Source organism: Ostrea edulis, chromosome 7, assembly GCF_947568905.1.
Source record: "Ostrea edulis chromosome 7, xbOstEdul1.1, whole genome shotgun sequence".
Classification (NCBI taxonomy): Eukaryota; Metazoa; Mollusca; class Bivalvia; order Ostreida; family Ostreidae; genus Ostrea; species Ostrea edulis.
The window spans coordinates 46,532,614-46,555,278 of NC_079170.1; the positions used below are offsets into that span (position 1 = coordinate 46,532,614).

At 33.7% G+C, this 22,665-nt stretch overlaps 2 protein-coding genes across 3 annotated transcripts; both read right to left on the reverse strand.

Moving 5' to 3' along the window:
- Positions 1-2,409: 2,409 nt before the first annotated feature.
- Positions 2,410-14,801, reverse strand: LOC125653229 (galactose-specific lectin nattectin-like). Of its 2 annotated transcripts, none has more exons than XM_048882581.2 (4): positions 14,480-14,801; positions 6,742-7,002; positions 6,236-6,415; positions 2,410-2,675 (listed from the first exon to the last, which is right to left on the reverse strand). In XM_048882581.2, exons 1-4 carry the CDS (start codon positions 14,577-14,579, stop codon positions 2,455-2,457), a joined length of 762 nt encoding a protein of 253 aa, XP_048738538.2. In that variant the 5' UTR covers positions 14,580-14,801; the 3' UTR covers positions 2,410-2,454. The 2 variants fall into 2 exon arrangements, with proteins under 2 accessions (XP_048738538.2, XP_048738536.2); XM_048882579.2 differs by lacking the exon at positions 14,480-14,801 and adding an exon at positions 8,306-9,187.
- A 1,671-nt stretch (positions 14,802-16,472) lies between these two features.
- LOC125656249 (macrophage mannose receptor 1-like) lies at positions 16,473-21,287 on the reverse strand. The gene is made up of 4 exons (XM_048886864.2): positions 21,129-21,287; positions 18,636-18,896; positions 18,356-18,538; positions 16,473-16,901 (listed from the first exon to the last, which is right to left on the reverse strand). Exons 1-4 carry the CDS (start codon positions 21,169-21,171, stop codon positions 16,672-16,674), a joined length of 717 nt encoding a protein of 238 aa, XP_048742821.1. The 5' UTR covers positions 21,172-21,287; the 3' UTR covers positions 16,473-16,671.
- Positions 21,288-22,665: the final 1,378 nt, after the last annotated feature.

Below are 22,665 nucleotides of genomic sequence, written 5' to 3' on the forward strand. Positions count from 1 at the left end.
CAAAATATGAATATTGTGATGGAATGATTGAGAAGCCAATCATTCTAAAATAAAATTATTTTTCAATATTCTTTCATCAAATAAATTAAAACTTTCAGTGAAAAAATAATGAAGTTCTGACTGGTGATTGAACGTTTGACTAAAGAACGAGTTTCTCATATGATCCCAGTGACTTTTCATCCAACAGTTTGTTGGAATTTGTATGGACAAAATTGTGATCCTTTATTAGCTGTCTCGTTCTTGTATTCTTACATGTAAAAGGTAGAATGTATTTAAAAGTCTGCCCACTCTGGCGGTGGCTTTTAGCCTGACATTTAGATACATTAATGAGATTTTACACACTAACAATACCCCCTTTTATTCATCTGACTTTTCGATATACCCAGTAAACATGAAATGAAAACAACTAACAGTCTTTCATATTTGCAACTGGTGTTTATGTCTCTCAATTGATTCGGTACTCAAGAGTATTTTCTGCGTTTTATCAATGTGTAAATCGAGGCAGACTATTGAAAAAAAGTTAAATCTTACAGGGTTTTCCACAGCCTCTGTTAAAGTAAAGATTTAACATATTCTATGGCCTTTATGATGATTTGATTTGGAAATGAGATATGTCCTTGAGTTGAATGCTGTCTGATGTTTCATTCCAAATTTTAGATCATTCTGTACATGCTGATTTTGACTACGGATTACTCCGTGGAGATATGAGCTCGCAGGGAGCGTGACCAGTTAGCAGTGGATGTTTACTTATATATATATATATATATATATATATATATATATATATATATATAAAGATATGTATATTCGTTTTATATATCAACAATACTTATTTTCATTCGTACGTCCAGTTCCGTGGGGATTCAGGTTAGAATAGGTTCTCATTACCCCTTGCTTGTCGTAAGAGGAGACCGCAAAAATAATACCTCGCGTCACAGCAGGTGTGACACGATACAGATTCTTGCCTGCTCAAAAGTCGTAGGCGCTGAGCATGAGCCTAAATGTTGCAGCCCTTCACCGTCAATCGTGACGTCTCCGTATGAGTGAAAAATTCTACAGAGGACGTTAAATATCATACAATCAATCGATGTATCCCAGTGAACTTGAAATAATGACACATCAGAGTCTTCAACATGTGCTTAGTGCGTATATTTCATTGAACATGGATGTGAGCGGCAAACGAACAATTGTACTTTATCAAAAACGGGATGACTTCAGCTTCTCCGTCGTCAAAATCCTATATTCATGTAGGAATATTCTATTTTCATTTGCATATGGTGTTTATGTGTATCTCAACTGATTCGATAAGCAAGAGCTTGTTTTTGTATGATCAGTTTTTAAGCCAAGGGTGGCTACTGACGAACAAGTTGTTACATGGGTTTAAACAGTCTTATTCAAACTACGCATTCGCAAATAGTATGGTCGTTATAACGATCTAGTTTACAAATACAACCTGTCATTGGATGAAATGAAATCTGATGTGTTTCATACCAATTGTTAGGCCGTTCTTTACACACTGATTTTAACAGGGGATGCTTTCTCCTCATGGGCACCATATTCTGCCTCTAGTATGTCCAGGGGTTTGTGTTTGCTAAATTCTTAGTTTTGTACTACTTTAGGAGTTTTGAGATTGATCGCTTTCGTTATCTCCAACTTTATGTCCAGGCTTGATATTTATCATACGTAGTACATGCTATCGCGGTTGAGAGATAAACATGATATGCAAGTGATATTGGAATATTGCTACACAAAAATGGGAAGTTGATGATGATGCAGTCATCCCGTTTGTTATGAAGGTCAGTTGTTGGGTGGTACTTAACGTCGGTATCGAAATATCGGGATGATGTGGAAGACTGTGTTGTGTCTCTTATTTCAATTTCAATGGGATATATCAAATCGATATATGGATGAAAGTAAATTAAATATCTAATATAGTGTCGTCTACACAATTCAGACACCCCTTTGTAATTGATGACTCCACATCACTGGTGAGAAATTCGCCTTTGAAATAAACATTTTGAAGTGGAAAGTAAGAATAAATGTAGGGTAAACCAGGGCAATTAAATTGATAAATTCCTATTACTGGAAAGAATATCTTCATTTCAAGTTCAAAAGAATTTTGAAAAAAAGTCAGTAGAATTTGAATGTCTGTAACATGTCCAACTGGAAATGGATTAATACATCAATACATTCTTTTACATTTAATTGCGATCTTCAAAGATTTGTTTTTGATTTTTGTCATTCTTCAAACTAAACTAAATTTGTATTCTCCTAACTCTTATTTCAAAGATGAATTTCTCATCTGTCATGTAATTGTCGCCTGTCTCAAAGGTGGTTCTAAAGTCTGGAAATGATGATCTACTATACGCCCCTGAATTGTCCAAGGAGTAAAGAAATAGTGGGGTCAAATTTGTCACTTACAAATTTTCATTGATTCTCAAATATTCAAATTGATCATCCAATTTTTTTTTCACAAATAAATTTTGCAATATAGTTATAGCATGATGCATCATAGTACTTTTCAGCAAGGAATAGCAAACAGTTTTCAGTCTCTCTTCCTTTGGGTTCACTGCCTTCAAACGGCAAAAAGGAAAGCTGTGTTCCGTCTGAAAAAACCCAGGTGTTTTCCACTTCGTTGTCATTTCCGTCGATAAAGAAGAAGTCGAATGCTGCATCTGTTGATATAAACATTAAAAATAAAACAATTATATCACCTGATGTCCATGGGTAACGCGTTTTCAGAACAATTCTATAATTGTATGAAAATTTGAAATACATGTAGTTATATAGAATAGTATTACTTTCAAGGTTGTTCAATAAAGAACATAAGTTATTTAGTATTCAATGCATGGTGGTTTATTGTTACTTATTAGTCCGTTATCGATGAAACTGAATGGTACTATATGTTTCATCTTCGTCTGTCTTTCTGTCTCTCTGTCCTCTCTTTCTGTCAATCTATCTATCTAACTTAGTTTCCTCTACTTTTTGCATCGTGATTTAAGTTAGGAAGTGGAAATTTTGTATGTAGTTTACTACTGTATGTTTACAGATCAACGTTTAGTTTCGTCACGGTTGAATGAAGTTTACGATATATAGGCATTTTTGCCGAAGATAGCTTCCAGACTTTTCCCACTCTGTTTAACTGAGGAGTTCCAAATTTGTCTATGGTTACCTAATGAGTTGACCTGTCAGAGGTAAAGATAAGCAATGATTGGTCCTTCACCAAACGCTCGGCGTTTAGAAGTGAGAATCACGGGTTTTTCAGATTTGACCTTAAAAACGAAGGTCCTGTTTCGCTAAAGGTGTTAGAACGTTAAAAAAACCCTTACAGCTACGGCTGCAAGCGCTAAGCGTAAGTCTAAATTTGTGGTACTGCAGCTACAGCTTGTCATAAGTCTCAACATGCGTGCACAATTCTCGACAGGACGTAAAACAAACAAACAAACAAGCTAATGAGTAGATACTTGTTAAGGTTCACTTTTGGTATGTTTGATTTGTTTAGAAATAGTAACACTTAGTTTTATGGTTGAATTAAGTTAAGGTTGGTCGATCCTCATGTGATGTCATAGGTTTTTGCAAAAATCTTGATAATCTAAACTTTGCGCATGATAGAAATACATCTTTCTAAGGAATTTTATTCACTGTATATAATAAAAAATCTCGTAAACTATTAATATCGCAAAAGGTTATATTTTCCATAGATAATCAATTATTTATGACTAAAACTTTTTTGTCAAGGGCAATAACTCCTATGCTGGAATTTCCTCTACTGGATGTCTATTATACATTGGTTTCCCTAATATCCACAGTTAATCTATACGTATTTATGAATTAGCATTTTTTAAAACTGTTGATATCTAAATTTTGTCATTTCAACAAGTTCTTATCTATTTTTACTATTCTGTTTAACGAAAATGTGTGATTTTCTGATGTTGACGTATATTTCTGTTTTTGTATGTTTGATATCTTTAAAAAGGTGGCAACAGATACATTTTCTTTAGTTATTGATTAAATTAAACTATATTGAGTGGAAATAAATAAAGTTTTGCCACTTTTAACCATTAATATTGATAAGTCACACGAGGATGGAACTACCTTAAGCTTTGCTTTCCGGAAAATTTTCACCATGCAGTGATTTTGGAATTTGAAATTTGGTATGTAGTTTACTAAAACATGTTTATAGATGATGATTTACAGATCAAGTTTCATTACAGTTGAATGACTTCTACGCGACTTATGGAAATTGTTGTGCAGTTTAGTTTACCGCACTTTTGTAGACAACGCCTTAACATCGGAATATGGAATTTGATATGTATGTATCAAATGGGTAGATCCACATTCAGTTTCACGTTTAATTATCTTAACAAAAATTGTACTACTTGGTCTCATTGACTTAACTAATTCTTATGCTCTGCCTCGTTTTCTGTATTTTGTGACTGTTTGAAATCTATATAATTTAATGCATACCGATTTGCTAAAGAGTTCGTCGAATCGCCGCGTCTATTTACAAGAGATCGAAATTTATTAAATTTTCCTGGTATTGAAATATAACATTTGCCTGCACGTTCAAATATACATAATTTGCATATACTGACATCTCTCTAATAAATAGGGGCGCCGGTGGGGGACGTGTATTGTTTTTGCAATAGTCTCAGAAGGTTTGTGATAATTATGATAGCAAACATGCATATCTATAAGACTTTGTTCATACTAAGTGTCGTTTTGAAATATGAAAAACCTTTATGCACGTATTTATGAATGGTGAAAATAACGAACAGGGATAAATCTCATAACTCCTATTAGCAATAGAAATGGAGAGTTGGGCAAACACGGATCCCTGTATATACCAGAGTTGGGATCAGGTACCTAGGAGGAGTAAGCATCCCCTGTCTACCTGTCACACCCGCCGTGTATTTTATAAAATAAAACAGTGAAATAATCTAAAGTAGCATATGTGAATTTTCCAAATATTATATTTAACTTTGCACATATAAGTTATAAACACATAATTATATTATAAAATGATATGATACAAAGTAAATATACTAGTATTTAAAACAATTTCAGAAAACTAGTAACTCAATCTGGTTGTTGTGAGATGAACCAGTATCGATTTGATTTGTGAAAGTCTAAGGGAACGAACAGTGATAAATCTCATAACTCCCACAAGGAATACACAATAAAGAGTTGGACAAAAACGGGCCCCCGGACATACCAGAGGTGGGATCGGGTGCCTAGGAGGAATAAGCATCCTCTGTCGACCGGTCACATCCACCGTGAGCTCTATGTCTTGATCAGGTAAACATAGTAATCCGTAGTCAAACTTAGTGTTCGAAGAACGGCATAACAATCGGTATGATACACGTCAAACTGCATTTGACCCAATGATTTGAACCAGTAAAACTCGGTATTATAATCCTATGATCGATTCTTGATAGCAGTGTCGTGTCACACCCAAGACATTTGAAATTAGCAATAGAGTTTCCGTCGCCTGACATTAGAAGTGATTGTTACTGATCTTTTGGGTATCACCAAGCATAATGAAGTTCTCTTACCATGGTATGTGGTGACACGATAAAACATTCGTACTTCTACAGCCTGATTACTATCTAATGTGAGAGGTATAACCACTATATATGCAGGTAATGATTGAATATTGTTACATACGATTGGTTAAAGATGAAGAAGTTGAAATCATAATGTTGAGTCCTTAGTTTGCCGTCAATGTCTATGCTCATTAAAATATTCAGATATGAAGCAGGTGTGGAAGACTCTATTTTTTAGTTTTATTTTTATTTCGAGTTTAATTTCGAGGGTATTTATATATGAAAATACGGATGCATACTTAATTTCTGTAATAAAATTTAGAAATAGAAATTCATTTCAAATTAAGGATTATTTCCCTCATGCATAGCTCTTGTCCTTAGATGAACTTGACACTAGTTTTTGACACTCTGTTTGTCCCTAAAATAGCTCTTACGAGTTTATTATTTCGGATTTTAAACATTTCGGTTGAACATCACCGAAGAGACATTATTTAAGTGTTACATACTGAACAATGACATTTACAGTGAAAATAAGTCTACGATGGAACTTTGAATGACTTCAATGCTTTCTAATTTAATTATTGATTACTCGTCTTTGCTGTGTCTCAGCAGCATCCCTCGAATATTTTCTATCAGTACTTGGTATTCCTAAGCCTTACATAAGTTATGACTACCAGATTTACAAATACCTGTTTGAGAGACTGTCCATACAACATCATTTAACATTTCTGCTGTTGTTATCCTTAGGATATTTCCACCAGTAGAAGCACATGTCTTATTTGCTTCCATCCACGACGTTTCCGTATAGTGTAGCTTCACACACTTCCGTGTGGATTGTAAAGTGACGTAACCATAATCCTCACAGGACACTATATCCAATCAATTATATATTCGTTTTAAGCACAATGTATAAACTGTGGAATCATTTTAATTCGTGGGGGTCAATGTTCGTGGGTAAGCAAAATTTTGCTGGTTCGTGGGGACATAATTTCGTGGGTAAGCAATACGATGTCACTAAGAGAGATAACTCTACTTGGTTAAAAAATGTTCAATGACATGTAAATTCGTGGGTAAGAGTGACACACGAAATCCACGAACATTAATCCCCCACAAACAATAATGATCCTACAGTAATCATAATGTTTTTGTATGTGACGTATAATTACCATGAAAATAAAGAATTTCAAGATATTACTTTGTCTTTGGTATATCTGCAAACCGACAGATGTCATTCCAGATGTGATGTAAAAATTTACGGAGAATATTTTACACACTCCGGATAGCTCGTCTCTCATAAAGGAGAGACAGGCTGTTTCTTCTAGACATCTAACTGCACACTCTTGGTTTGATGAGCTCTTCATCTCCCACAGCAGAAAGGATTGCTTTGAAGCAAAGTGTGAACTGTTTACGTTGACTCCATGAAAGATGGACGACCTTTCTAACGTACACGCATCACCTGTAATAATAATTCCACTAAATGTACTTTATATCTGCAAATAAAGCTTGATTGCCAATAAGCAGATATTCAGTCAAACTACCCTTTCCCAGTGAATGAAATATCTGACGAAAGGGTTGTAATTGCATTGACGTATAATGTCATTGCAAAACACATGCATGTCATCAGACTATAGAAAGTTTGAGTCAAATGTGAAAGCTTGACATAATTTTGTTGCAATTGTCAAATTCAAACAATAGGATGGGCTTTATCATTCAATTATGCCATTGAAAACAAACATCATGAAGTGAAAAGTTTGCATTGCCCCTACTTATAAAATGTCTTAACTTACCTTAATGCAATTATATTATTTACAATTTTACATATACAGTTCAAATCTTTTATGAATAGATGCAAATGATATAAAACCAAACTTAAAAAGATATTTATTCAATGCCGATTTTACATGAGAAGATATGTGAGTATCATGTCTACATCGAGTATTTATATCATATTTATTCATTTATCTTCCTAACATACACGTATGAATGGAACCCAGTCACACAACGAAGGTTAATCAGCTAAGAGATAACGATAATTTGATTTCTTTCGTCACCTAAACTAAAAACTGCCTTTTACGTGATACGAAAAATATGCTTCAAATGAAATATACTTAATGACTACTAAAATTGTTTGAAATAATTAATACATATCTGAAAGCAATCGTTCGTCAAAATCATTCATTGAACCATTTTAAATGCTATGAAAACAGTGCACTATCTTGCGAAAGAATTTGATGATAAGAACATGATTGCAAAAAACAGTTCGATATTAGATTGATTTGCATAGAATGAATGAATGTTTATCTATTTCCAAAAATAAATATTTTCCGAAATTTAAAGCAAAATTCAGGATGGATCTCATTGAATGTATGTCTACTGCTTTTTCCCTTAATAGTATACATCTGTATTCCCCAGACTTATTACATGGCAATTGGTGTATATTTCATTACATGAAAATAATGCACCGAATGAAAACATTGGGTACGAATGCCTTTCCAATTATGATTTTGATATAAAAAGATTTTGCATCTCAAAAATTATTTTCAAAAAGGAGGGTAACATATATTACAGTGATTTAATGTTTATGCAATTTCTGTTATTTACAATACTGATATTGTAAAGCTATTCTGTCATTTTAATCAAATGGTTATTCCAGGGACAATACAAGCCTAAAGTGCATAATACATGTAGCTGGTTAACAATTATACAGTATATATGTAATGATACATAAATATAACTAGCTACTTCAAACTATGACTTACCAACAATAGAAATAATATATATAAGAATTTTGATCCAGGTCATCATTCAAATATCCCGATGCTTTTTTCTGATGACTTCCATTAATAACCGTATAATACTCGAACAAGTAGTTCTACATCATTTTAATCAAATCTTAATGGCTTTTATAGTTGGCTGCGTGACAATGATTGTCTTCAAACCAAAGTAGCTTTATCAATATATCCCCGCTTTATGATTGGCTATTACTGCATAAAGGAACTGGATACGATATGAGCTATTGTATGTCCTTTGGTGACGTCGAAATATGAAATTGAAAATTTATGCTATTTGAATATCTCATTTCAGATATCATTTTTGACATCATGTAATGAAATTGGAACTTTGAAATATTCATATCTTGTGATTAAAAGGTGGAGATAAGGAAAGGTGATAATATAACTAATAATGATATGAAACATAATTCCTATAAAAATACAAAGTGAAGAGTAGGACAAACAACGACCCTGGATTGATTGATTGTATAGTATTCAACGTCACTCTAAAGAATTTTTCACTCATATGGAGACGTCAACACGGGGATCCTGGACATACCAGAGGTAGGATCAGGTGTGTAGGGGAGTACACATCACCTGTCGACCGGTCATACCCGCCTTGAGTCCTATATTTTGATCAGGTAAGCAAAGTAACACGTAGTAAAAATCGGAGTGTCAAGGATGGTCTAACGAAAGGTATAACGACCATATATTTTGCGAAATACTGACTATAAACGAGACCGTTTGTCATAAAGTTTAGTTGTTAGTTTGCCGTTAACACCAATGTTCAATACAATATCTAAGTAGAATGCAGATGTGGAAGACTCTGTGATGTTCTTAATTTCGAGTTCACAGGGATATATCAAATCGACATATGAATGAAAATGACTATTGTTAGGAGATGAAATGTCGATATATTTTCGACGAACTTGACATTAATTTCACATTTGGTAATCGTACTTAAACTCCTACTACTCTTTCAAAAGATTCAGTTTTAGACAAATTTAATATCCTATTTAATAGCATGGGTGAATATGAGTTACCATACCTACCTTGTACACTGGATTCCTAAGTTCCACAAAAACACGAATAAATGTTCTACCAACCCTTATCTTTGCTTCTCACGAAAATATCAATAGCTGTGAAGGAGAAACTTCAATCGTGGTGTGCCAGAACAGTTATCAGAAGTGGTGTAAACCCAATGTGGATTCTAAATCATTCTAACGAAATGTTTGTAAATTTGAAATCGCAAAACTTTTCTCAAATCAATAACATCAAAACGTATGACTTTTCAACACTTTACACTACCAATTCCCACGATGAATTAAAACTAGACATTTTAACATCATAGAGAGTTGCTTCTTCAACAAAAATAGAAAAGAGAAATATTTGTACTTAGTGATCAGTCATTCAAAATTACTTTATTACACACCACTCTGATTCCACACACAAGTAATAAAAAACATGCTTGAGTTCATCATTAACAATATCTACGTAGTCTTTGGTGATCATGTCTTCCAATAGTCTGTTGGAATTCACATGGGCACGAATTGTCCTCTTTTGTTACCTGACCTGTTGTAATAATCTGATGTAGTGTTTATTCAAAAGCTTCTACATGAGAAGAAAATTTTGTTGCTGTGACCCTTCAATTCTATATTTATAACGATGACGTTTTATGTATCAACAATAATAATTTTCATTCACATTGCCCCTGCATTCAATATTTTGAAATATTTAATTGATTTTTCATATATAACTTACACTTTCGAAAAGTTTTATGGTTAATTTTTTTTTAACAATATCTATTGAAAAAGACTCCGAAACTATTTATGTTCCTGTCATGCATAAATATTATTAAATCTTGGACTTTATGAAATGTTATGACGTCATAAGACGGTGGAACTATGTTAATGTGGGGGAATGTCCACTACTCGAAAACAAGGTATAAGTAGAACAAAGTATAACGAACAGTGATCAATGAAAGGTGAAGATAACGAACAGTGATCAATCTCAAATCCTATAAGGAAATCAAAGAATTGGGCAAACACGGACGCTAGATATACCATAGGTGGAATCAAGTGACCATAAGGAGTACGCATCCCCTGTCGACCGATCACACCCGCCATAGAATTTACGAAAAGCTGAGAGATACTGCTGAAAACCCATGTACTTATATCAATAATATGTTTATGGTGTGATCGTCGAGACGAACGAAATTCATAATATAAAGTTTGCTTTTATTTAGAAAATATTCATTTATTCATTTCTCTTTCAAACCAAGTATGCATTGGATTGAATGTTATGCATCAATTTGTATGTTGGTATTGATTATAAATTGGAAGCATGCATGCACAAACCATGAAGTTATTACAAAGGATCGAGGACTGAATTATAGTTTTACTGAAGAATTATCAGGTAGAAACAAAATTTAAAAAATCACTATGTGGAAATTGCTTGTATTTGATATCCCAGAAATAAAATACGCTGTGATTGATTTGTTTATCTTTTAAGTCAAAAGATACTTGCTGCAATATTCTAGAAAGTGAAAATATTGCTTTTAATGTTTTAAAATATTTGAAGAAATAGAATGATTTAGAGGAGCAATTGTCATTACAAAAAGAAATGGTCAAAATGGAAATGACTTTTCAGTGTGCCATATTTGTAATTTCTATTCAGTATAAATGTTTCGTTCATCTTCTCCATCTTGTAGGAGTGACGTTCCCATATGAGTGAAATATTCTTGAGAGGGACGTTAAACAAAATTCAATCAATCAATCCAACTTGTATAAGAGAATGATTGAAAGATGTATTTGATAATGAAATGATAAAAAATAAATAAATAAATAGACACCTGAATTATTTGACTTCACACCATCTATCAATCACATTAATTGATTTCGTGAGAACTATCGCTGGGAAACTCCATTCATTCATTGTATCAATATAAGCAATGGTATTTCTATGTATCTCCCAAAATACTTCAGGATAAACAATTCTGGAAATCAATACTTACATTATGACAAATATCCGATACAGATGACGCGCTAATTTGATGCTCCACATGATAGTAAATGCCAAAATCAATACCTTCATTCTGAATGGCTAGTATATGTTTTACATGTTAACTCAAATATGAAACTAAGTACATGTATTTTGTTTCAAAAATATAAAACGTCAATAATTTAGGTGTATTAAAAAAACACAATGACGATGAAAACGACGAATTGTTCATCTTCTCAAAACAAGATTTGATGACCTGTGTTGTTAAAGTAGTAACATACAATATCTACATGTTCTTGTTAAGTATAAATGTGCTAATTCACATAATATGTAAAAATAATAACATAATCTATTCAAAAGGGCTTCAGTAGAAACGCAAAGGAAATGAATATCTGAACAATATAGAGCGTCAATTTTTACGTTATTCTTTTGAAGGATATACGCAACGTTTCGGAATGATATACAAGTTTTTGTGACATTCCAAGTACACCCTCTTATGTTTCTAGAAAAAATGGTGTATATCATCAGATACCATCTTCAGATTGTTTCTACTTAAGACAAGTAAAAATGTAAAATATTATCAGAAGACTAATACAATGGACATTACTCCGTTAATGTTGCAAAAAAGGGGGAGAAAAAGCTGAGATCGAATTCGAGTCCCAATCATTAGTTTCTTCAGTCATCAACCAGTTTGCAAACGAAGTATACAAATATTATTGAATGTAAAAGTTAAAACATACATTGAAATCATAAAAGAGCTCTTTAAATCAAACAGATGAAACATTAATTTTTAGAAAGAATTGGCAGAAACGTGGCGGGTGACCTGGAGATAAATTTGCGAAAATATCAATCGAACACTGTAATGGAAAATGATTTTAAGAACTGACGAATAACAAGGCTACTTGTTAAAATTTTAACCTTGTTTGTGCATGTTATACTTTACTATTCATAACGCAAGATAACAAAATATGTAGGAGAAGCTGTTACCAGGTTTCGCATCAACGAACTGGGTATACCTAGGAACTAAAACTGGAAACTGAACTAAAAACTGGAAACTTTACATGAGCGTCTGCTAGAATTTGATGCGGAAAATCAGAGGTTTGTGTATTGTAGATCAAAAGAAATTTAATTTAGATCCGCCAGTGTTTCAGCTATATTATGACGTCAAAACATATACACTGACGTTACAATCTACCGTCTCGCCCCGACTATGGTCGTTATCTAAGAAATCCGGTATCATTTAAAAATATTTATCGATTAATTTCTGTAATAGGTCTTTAACGATGCCTCGCTTCGATGTCCCGAAAAAACTTGGAAACCAACATCAATCACCTATGGCTGCTGTGGCACGAAGGCAGTGTGGTGTGTAGGTTTTAATGCACTTTGACGACTTATCGGCCATACATCCTGTGAATGACCTTTTTGCTAAAGCCTAATGTCATCGTCTAGCAGTAGGTACAATTCCGCATCACCGATGACAGTGTTGAGTTGTAGCAGACGCAATTTTAGACATACAATAGTAAGACATTGTTTACAGAAATGCTTTTATCAATTATGGATGAAAGTCCACTGCTTGAAATACAAATGAAACCATAAACATTTTGTGATGTTGATTTCATCTATTGATAGATTTCTGTAGTAAGTGAGAGCGATTGTTAGATGTGTATTGCCTTCGTAAAAGTAGTACCGGCTACCTACTTTTAACAAATGTTCATACGCACAGACCTCGTTGTGGATTTATGCAGTGATAAACTACGTATTGCTCGTAATAGTGTTATATAGAAGAATACCGTTGAAAATGTCAATATAATCGGATAACGCGCTCGTCCTTTTCCGTAACCGGGGAGGGGGTTATATAATATAAATATTGACAACTACTACGATCTATACAGATAATATTTTTAAAAGGAAATTTTTTTACAAAAACAGGGGCGAGATTATACGCACGACGACAAATTTTGAAAATCACCTGTAGTCTACATAGTTAGTGAAAGTCAGGAATAATTTAGGGCTTTTCCAACCCCCTTCTCTCCTTACACTTGTCAAATACACCTCCATCTCCTTACATTCGTCTAATACAAACCCCCCTTTCTTAGAATCGTCAAATACCCCCTCCTTTTCCTTACACTTGTCTTAAATACACCCCTTTCTCCTTATACTCGCAAAGAGAAGGCGGTTGTTTAAATCAGACTGCTGAAAATGGATTGACTAACAGTTGGGTATTGGGTGGTGAACCTAAATTGCCTGGTTTATAATTAGTATCCTTATTATTTGCAATAAAGTTTCTAGCTTTAATATATATAGGCATACATATGTTATACCTAAAAGTGAACTTTGAACTGGTCATTTGTCAAAGTTAGAGATAAATTAAATAATTGTGTAGACATCTCGTTTTTTTTTAAATTGTCAAAAGCTTATAAGATTTAAAATCATACAAATTAAATATATGTCTAACTCTGTCTCATGGGCAAGTATAAAAAATATTATAATTGGGAAAAGAATATCGTGTGGATAGGAGCTCTAATATAAGCACGACCGTCGTGCGAATATTGAAAATGATTCGCACGACAGCCATGCTGATAGACGCTTAAAAAACCAAACAATTCGTAAAACTTAATTCAATCCCATCGTCGCAAACCACGGGTTATTGTTTCATTCTAGTTTGTGAAATAGAATGAAACAATAACCGGTGGTTTGCGACGATGATTCAATCCAAGCTTCAAAATCCTTAATTGTGTGAGGGGTGACTTAATTCACAGGTTCAAACTTAATTACTACTCAGTAGGCTACTGCATACCACAGAAGAGAGAGAGAGAGAAGAGAGAGGGGGGGGGGGGTTAAGCCGATAAATCAAACTAATTTATCATTTTAAAAAGAAAAAAGACACATTGTCAATAAAATTATTCAACTCTTATCACTTCTCTATGCAATGTACTACTTCATTGGGTTAATTTTAGAGAGCTAATGACTGTAATTCGATAGAAAACATCGTAAGTGAAAGTAGCGAGCAGACATAAACAACCTATACTTCACCAGCTCAAATTAAAGAAATGTGAATGAAACATTCTAATCTGCAACTCTTAGTGGTAACTTTAAAGTGTATTTTTTTTTACGAATGATATATTTTTATCATCTTACATGCTTAAACAAACTATGTCTCACCAGTAAAATGTTGGTGAGCAGCCGTCGTCGTTCGCTGTTTCACATTGACAAAGGACCCGGATGTAAGATTTTTTTCCCCTATGACCTTTTGACCTAGCATGACGTTAGAGTGTGCAAAACATCTATAGAACTTATAAGATGTTACGCTGATTTCATTTACCTTCAGTACATATTCTAGCCTTTGTCCGTTCTGAATAGTGTCCCTAGAATAATTATGATTAATGCGAAGTCTTGTGGTGCATAAGAGGTGATAGAAATCCCTTTATTTATAACTGGGATTTTGTTGAATGATAACTGGAAATGCCTAAGGTTCAGTAAATTCGGAACCCGTATGGTAGAGACAAATATATCCGGATTGTTATCAGACGAATAGTTTCTGGATATATAACTCTAGAAATAATAAGCTTAAAAAAAAAAGTGAAATTATGGATTAATAAAGTAGATCTTCAGGAATGTTATTAGTAGACTGGTGTATCCTAGTTTATTGATAAAAGTATTGTTTTGGGAGTTTTACATTTTACACATGACGTAGACGCTGCATCATTACGTCAACGTACGTCATAAGACAGAAGCGGCAGAGTCTAAGTGGCGTGAGCTTCAGATTCCCCTAGAGCAAGTCGGTGTCAGGCCGTGCCAGCAAAGATTAAGGTATTTTCCTATTTTAGCTACGTTGGAAATTAGTATTAGAACTTTTAGCCTATTTAGAAACAGTACAATTTAATTACAACGTAATTTGTTTGGGAAATAGTAGACTTTAGATAAGTTTTAAGTATTTAGATATCTTCTACTTGGTCCAGGATTCTGAACTAAATTTTGGTTGTTGATTTATTAGCATAAATTTATTACTATTGGCACGGCAAGCATACAATGTTGAATTTAGAGTAATGTATACTATTTTATTGAGATATTAGCTGGACTTATCAGTGTAAATTGTCACCGACGACACCGAACACCGAGTAGTACCGGGTAGCACATAGAACCGAGTAGCACCGATCACGGACTCCGATATTAGATCATTCTATGATGCATAGGTTAAAATGGATGGTAAGCATTAGCACAATAACTCTCCTATCCACGCATAATATGATAGCATATGAAAGGGGGTGGACTTTTTGTTATTTAGAACTTTTGGATTTCAGATATATAGTTCTGATCATAGTATCAGAGTTCCTGTTTGTGCCTGTATTATTTATAGTTACACTTAGTAAAAGCGGCAGTACTTAGTAGCACCTTGTATCACCGAACACCCAGTAGCTCAGAGAACCGAGTAGCACCGAACACCCAGTAGCTCCGAGAGCCGAGTAGCACCGGACACCGAGTAGCACCTTGCACCGTGAAGTATCGATCTTCTCCGAGTTCCATGAAAGTTCTAGTTCGTCACTATTCTTATAAGAGACAGTTTATTATCTAGTCAATTTTGTTAATTGTCTTTGATGCTATAATAAATATTTATATTAACTGTTATATATACTTCTTTTCTTCATTAAAAATTAGGTATCTTCGAATCCTATTGTAGCGTGCCTCATAGATACCAGGCTGATGTAAATTTTACGTTACAATTGGTGGCAGCGAATTTATAATACATTTTATAAAAACCCATAAACGTTACACTTGCTATCGTGACGTACTCTATGAACTTTGAAATATCTATTTAGCAAATAACCGATTGAAAAAAGAAACAGAAAGTAAACTAATATAAGCTGAAAATTCATATCCGCATTCAAAGTGATTCTTTGCTATCATACTATACAACTGCTATGAAAGGCATCGAGCTGTTAGAATAAAATAGAGCGATAATTGGTAGGTTAAACATGTTTAGTTTCATTTCATAGAAAAGGTATCAATGTTATTGTCCCTGGATTAGCAAATGGCCACACATAGATTGTAACCGCAGATAAAGTTCTCCCTCAGAGGCTTTTATGATTTGCCGCTGTTCGATAATTGATTACAGCTCATTTACTTCTAGTAATATTAATGTTAAATGTATTAATTCTTTTCAATGGTAATGAAAATTTATTATTCGGTTTGCAAACAGTCATAAAATGGATTGATTATTAAACACTATATTTCTTTCAAAATTTCTATGAAAACGCTACTTGACTGCTATTAATCATGCCGAAACACGAATGTTAATGCGTGGAAAGTTTGTATAAAATACTGTTAATTCATCTACTTCAAAATATCCAAAAACTTTATAGTGTCATTGTAAATTCTCTTTCACAAATAAACTTTTGCAAATAAATAGTACATGGTGCATCGTGATATTTTTCATTGATAACAAGCATGCAGTCTTCATTGTTTCTTAAGTTAGGTTGGCCATTATCCCAAGGTAGAAAAGACATAGAGGATCCGTCCGAAAATACCCAGTTTGTTTCTGCCTCAATATCATTTCCATCGATGAAAAACGTCTTAAAAGTTGAGTCTGTAGATAAAAAAAAATGTAATTATCAGTCATGAGCATCAACGAAAGGTACCAATATTATCAAGAAACAAATAAACCACCGCATCCAATGTAAACGAAAACCAATATATAGTGGCAACTAAAACAATATGTGATAATGCTTCAACAACAAGTGGCTGATTCACACATGAACAGGAACTCAATTAACCTGACTGGGAAGAATACTAAACAGTTATTTAGGAAATAAAGATCGATCTGTAGTAATATCTATTCACCTGCATATATTAATATTGTATGAATGAGGTATAAATGTTGTGGTTTTGTGTATATAAACGCCTCATATCACAGTGATCATAAGAATCGTTATTCAAATTTTGGCAAGAATCTTAACGAATCCACAAAAGATACATAGTTAACATTAAGATCAACAGATGCAGTTTTAGTCTGTGGAAGGAATATTCATTCAATAAAACGTTATTCCCCTCGTTTTGATATTGAATTGGTTTTAATCGGACCTTATCACCTATATGGATTCAAGATCGCACAATATGTTTACAGTGTGCTCCGCTTTAAAAGTTCATTCACCAGACAAGGTAAAGTTAGGATAATATGCTACTTAATAATTCAGAACAGTGATAGTTTGAACGATAAATTTAATTAAATGAAAGCGAATTTGCAATCAATATCAAAGTTATATTTCACCTCTCAGATTCCCTTCTTACCCGCTCTTCCGCCGTTCATAGTTGAAGTGTAGGTAAACAATAATGATTTAATGATCTAATAACAAATAACTATCAAGTGGCAAATCTACTCCCATCTTTCATTTACTATATGGAAAATGAAAGCTGCAGTGGAAAATATGAACATCTAATGATTTTAGGAAGATTTTTATCACATGCGATTCCAAGAAGCCTACCAAACAGATAAGAAATACACTTTAGAAAAATAAATTCAATGAGGAAATGATTCTCATATAGGAATAACTATGAACGTGAATCGATTAACATATCAAACTATCTAAGTGTATTGTTCTGACGATTTAGTTTAATATTCTTCTGACACATAGATACTATACTCGTATATGGCTGAAATGAATCTATGCAAAACATATATGTGTAACATGAAGCATTGAATAAAATCTCATCATTAAACACTTCGATTTCAGGTTTAAATTTCAGATTGATAATTTATTAAATGTAATTAGAGATTTATGCAACTCGAAAAAACTACAATTGATGAGAAGGTAAAGATAACGAACAACTCTCAATCTCAAGCTATTAAACTATAGAATTAAGAGTAGGGCAAACACGAACCACTGATCCATCTTGATGGTTTTACTGAGAAGTCGTGCAGAACACACGAAGTACGTCGAAGTTCCTTTAATAACAAAGTCATCGAGATGAAATCAGAGTGCTGCCACAACCTTGCAACTTAAGCATTATAATGTGATCCATTTCATATTTCTTTATACTTACCATATTGGGCGATTGCATTAAGTACATCGCTAAACATTGAGGCCGACGAAATACTGAAAAGTTTTCCACCAGCAGATGCACAGGTGGAATTTGCATCTATCCATGAAAGTGTTGGCGTGGCATACAGCTTCAAGCACTTCTTTGTGGATGTCAAACTGATGTAGCCAAGTTCTTCACAAGAGACTAAAATTAAATTCATAATATTTTATTCAAACACAAAATGTATAGATTTATAAAGCTGTATTGTGTTTAAAAACTGTAATGACATACAATTTCCTACCTTGCTTATGGTAAATCTTCGTATCAGGGGAGGCTATTCCAGATGTAATGTTAACATTAGCAGAAAATAGTTGACACACACCAGACTGTCTATGTTTGATAAAGGAAAGGCATGTTATTGTCTCTAAACATCTAACTGCACATCGTTGTGTTGACGTGCACTTTGTTTCCCATAGAAGAAACGGTTGCAATGAAGAAATTTGTGAACTGCTTATGTTCACTCCATCGAAGAAGGCTGACCTATCTGAGGTATTTATATAACCTGAAAAATCACAGTATATTCACTTGTATATTGCTTTACTAGAATTAATGAATACCTTAAAATGTAAATATTGTCATTGCTTCATATTTACAACTACAATGTATCACATAGTTCTTCTTCACTGTACGTGCCATGGTTTCCAACTGCCAAATTAATTCATCTAATTTCGCTATACTTTACAAGAACTGGAAGTGCGAAACATATCATTGAAATGTCAACTGCATTACTCACTTTTACATTAAGAAATAAAGAAGATCATTTGTATAAAAGCGAATAATCTCTCCCAATATTGTAGTCGTTCTCTCAATGCATTTTCTCCAGTAAGATAGAAGTCCATTAAACGCTTTTCGGTATCCCACGAGGGGAAGTTTCTAGTATACCGGTCCCTAGAAGCACGCAAGCGTGCATGAACAGTCATTTCCCTTGCCGTTGCTAAGCGGAAGCTAAACACGCCGCCATTGCATTTTCGCCCCGGATGGCGAGCAATGAAGATGGTGCGATGAAAATAAAAGCCCAACGGCGTTTGAGTATACTAAGCGGGAGCTTGGGGGCGGCAGCCCCCGACAAGTCAAATATAATCAAAACATTTCATCTTACAACATAAAATCATCTAAGCTGTTATTTGCATTAATCAGATCGAGGGGTTGAAGAACTAGTTGTTGTTTGGCAATCAAGGGTTCCTTTGGCTTTGATGAAGTAAGGTTGGGTACGAGTATGGAGGGGTCATATACATATTTAATGAGTTCTGACATTTTTAATGCACACCAAGTAGATTCTATAGTATTGGTGTGTGCCTCTGTATCGGAATCTACAAAGTTTACAGAATGATTTACTTTTAAATGTTCGAACCCTTCTTTATCAAGAATATCATAAGCTTTTCAGCAATCGCTAATTATAGTTGTACCGGACTGTATGTTGGCTTTTATTATTTCAAGCAGAGTTTCTCGTGTTCGATCTACCACTGTTGTAAAAAACACCTTTTTGTCTCCCTTTCAATCCCACCAAAAACCCAGACACCGACAACTTTCCGTCCCTTGTGAAATTTTCTTTGACCAAATTTACTTTCGTCAATTTCAACAAATTTTGCCACTCCTTCTATTTTTTCTGAATTCTTCTCTAAAATGCAGGTACACACTTCTCTGGAATAATTATACCAATCAACAACAGTTTGACTTGCAATTTGAAGTTTGTGTCTCACGAAACTTTCACTAGCTTTGTATACCGAGAAATATGTTATTAACAGAACCTTTTCCAGCGTTAAGTTGTGCTTTTCGAACCAGTTACCAGTCCTGATTGATTTTTTGTTGTTCCAGGTTTTGTTAGAACATATCCATACAAATCCGTCGCTTGAATATGACGAATACTTTCTTAATCCAAATTTCCCGTTGTCACAGCTGCCATAGATTTTGCCGTCCAGATTTATCAAAACAGATAATCCTATTAACCAGTGAATCAGCTCTCTTACATCAGCAGAAATAAAAAAAAAACATCTTTCAGTTTTAGGGGCATTTCATGGCAAATCAGCTATTTAGTTTGTTTACATCAACACCAGTGACGTCGTATCATACGAATATTCATGAGTATTACGTATACAAAGCGTACTTGACCATTTTGCTCAACAACGGATTCCATTTATTTTGCAACAAAAAATGTACGTCTTGCAATATTTTTCATTTCGGATTTAAAAAATTGATTTAAAAAACAGTTTTTAAAACTTCTTTTTTAACAAGGAATTCGAATTTGAGCTTATTTTTGTGATTTCCCCCCGTTTTAGCGATTTTATATATATACTAAACGCCTTCGGCGGCACACATTTTAGCGCCATATTTTGGGGACCGGTATACTAGAAGTGTTCCCCCACGAAATATGTGATATAGTACCACCACATGTTATATCAGCTTGAAACAAGAAAATATATCGTTGCTTCCTTGGTTAGAATTAAAGGACTTTGAATGACTCAACATAAGCATTGATTAATAACACAAAGCTTTAGAGATGTTAGAATATATTGAGTAAAGGTTTTATGCTCAAACTTCGTACACAACAGGCTTGATTCGTCGATTTTTTTTCATTCGAAAATCGCTTTGTATCAGAATTCATAGGTCTATTTTTTTAATGAACCAGGTAACACATTACAAAAAATTACCGGCACTTCGCCTAATCTGATGGCGTTAAAAGGGCGAGAAACTTTACACAGACATTCATAATCACTTCAATAGAGTAATTACTTACATATTGCATCGATGATATATATCAAAAGTACAATACTCAGCATTACTGGAAAACCCGGAGATGACGTCTGTAACACAGTAAGGAAACTCCGGAGATGAAGTCTGTACCGCAGCAAGGAAAAAAGAACACTAGGTGATTACTATACTATAATTTATTTTCGCACATGCTCACTTAAACTTAAGACTTGGATCGAATTCAGTCAATCTCCCCTTAAATGTTAGAAGTTGTAACTAAATGTTGACTTTTATTTCTGTCCTAGTCCTTTTCAATGGTTAAGTAATAGTGGCAATTGTTTGAACTGCAATATCAATATCAGAAGAATTTTTATCACCGACGATAATTGACAAACACGACATTAATCTAATTGATGAGTTATTTTTATGGAATTACCATTAAAATAAATCAAGACTATGATCAGACGCGATGAACAAACAGGACCTTTAAGCACTATAACAATATTCAACATGATAATGGAAAAAAAACACCACAGTCCGTAATTTTTGAAGGCTGAAAATTAATGCAGACGAGCACGTGACTTGTTTAAACACTGAATAAAGAATGCCACGCACACTATACAGTATTTTTTTTAATCTGAAATCGCTACATGCATGTCCTTGAATAATTTTATATATAAAAATGGTCTATGTATTTTGTATACAAGCATTGGTCGTCATTGCAATTCAACGAATATGGCATCAAAAGAATTTCACGGTCCTTCATAGATAAAATTTCGTTTCAGTAAATAAGATTCTTAACTGGACGAATGCAAGTATGGGTCATATAAAGCAATAGAAAACAATACAAATCAATTAACGCTGTAAATCCTAGTCCTTCTAAGTTCATCGGGAGTTCAATATATTCAGAAAAATAATAGACCATGACTTATTGATGAAAACTTACCTAATATCACATGCCGTGGAAATATTAATCTTAAGAACTCCATTTCATGTAAGAAAATGGTTGAAATATATATGAAAGATTTTAATGATTGTTGAAGTGAAATGTCGAAACTAACCGTCTAGATCGCTTGTAATGCAAACCTATATGGTGGACGACATAATATACATGTATGAAAAATGATAAATTCAAAGTTTCTTTCTTTCGTATAATATGGTGATTAAGATGAAAGTCTCACGTTAGATGTGACCAATCAACAGGTGATGCTTATTCTTCCTTGGTATCTAATCCGACCTCTGATATGCCCAGGGATCCGTGTTTGCTTTCTATTTTTATTTATTCTTTATAGGACTTATGATATTGGTCAATGTTCGTTGTCTTCACTTGTTCAATTATAAGAATTATTGATTTCATATACTGTAGAATGGGAATTAAAGACGATAGTTTCAATTTCACCATGTTGATGATTTATCTTTGTTCATGAAAATAAACCATTTTGAATGATAAAGATTCCTATGCTTTCATAGAGATCAAAGAGAGGTAACTCAGTCTTGGAATTTCATAATCATCGGTTAAATATCAGAATCTGCCTACTCTTTAAACTACCTATTCATGGTATACATATACATGTATCTATTGG

Excerpts from the sequence above, each read along its gene's own strand:
- LOC125653229 (XM_048882581.2), bottom strand. The coding sequence starts at position 14,579 with ATGCTAGGTCAAAAGGTCATAGGGGAAAAAAATCTTACATCCGGGTCC. Across the intron at positions 7,003-14,479 it reads TGCTCACCAACATTTTACTG|GTGATGCGTGTACGTTAGAA; the intron begins GTGAGACATAGT and ends TTATTATTACAG. Across the intron at positions 2,676-6,235 it reads ATGGACAGTCTCTCAAACAG|ATGCAGCATTCGACTTCTTC; the intron begins GTATTTGTAAAT and ends TTATATCAACAG.
- LOC125656249 (XM_048886864.2), bottom strand. The coding sequence starts at position 21,171 with ATGCTGAGTATTGTACTTTTGATATATATCATCGATGCAATAT. Across the intron at positions 18,539-18,635 it reads GAAGATTTACCATAAGCAAG|TCTCTTGTGAAGAACTTGGC; the intron begins GTAGGAAATTGT and ends ATTTAATTTTAG. Across the intron at positions 16,902-18,355 it reads TAATGCAATCGCCCAATATG|ACTCAACTTTTAAGACGTTT; the intron begins GTAAGTATAAAG and ends TTTTATCTACAG.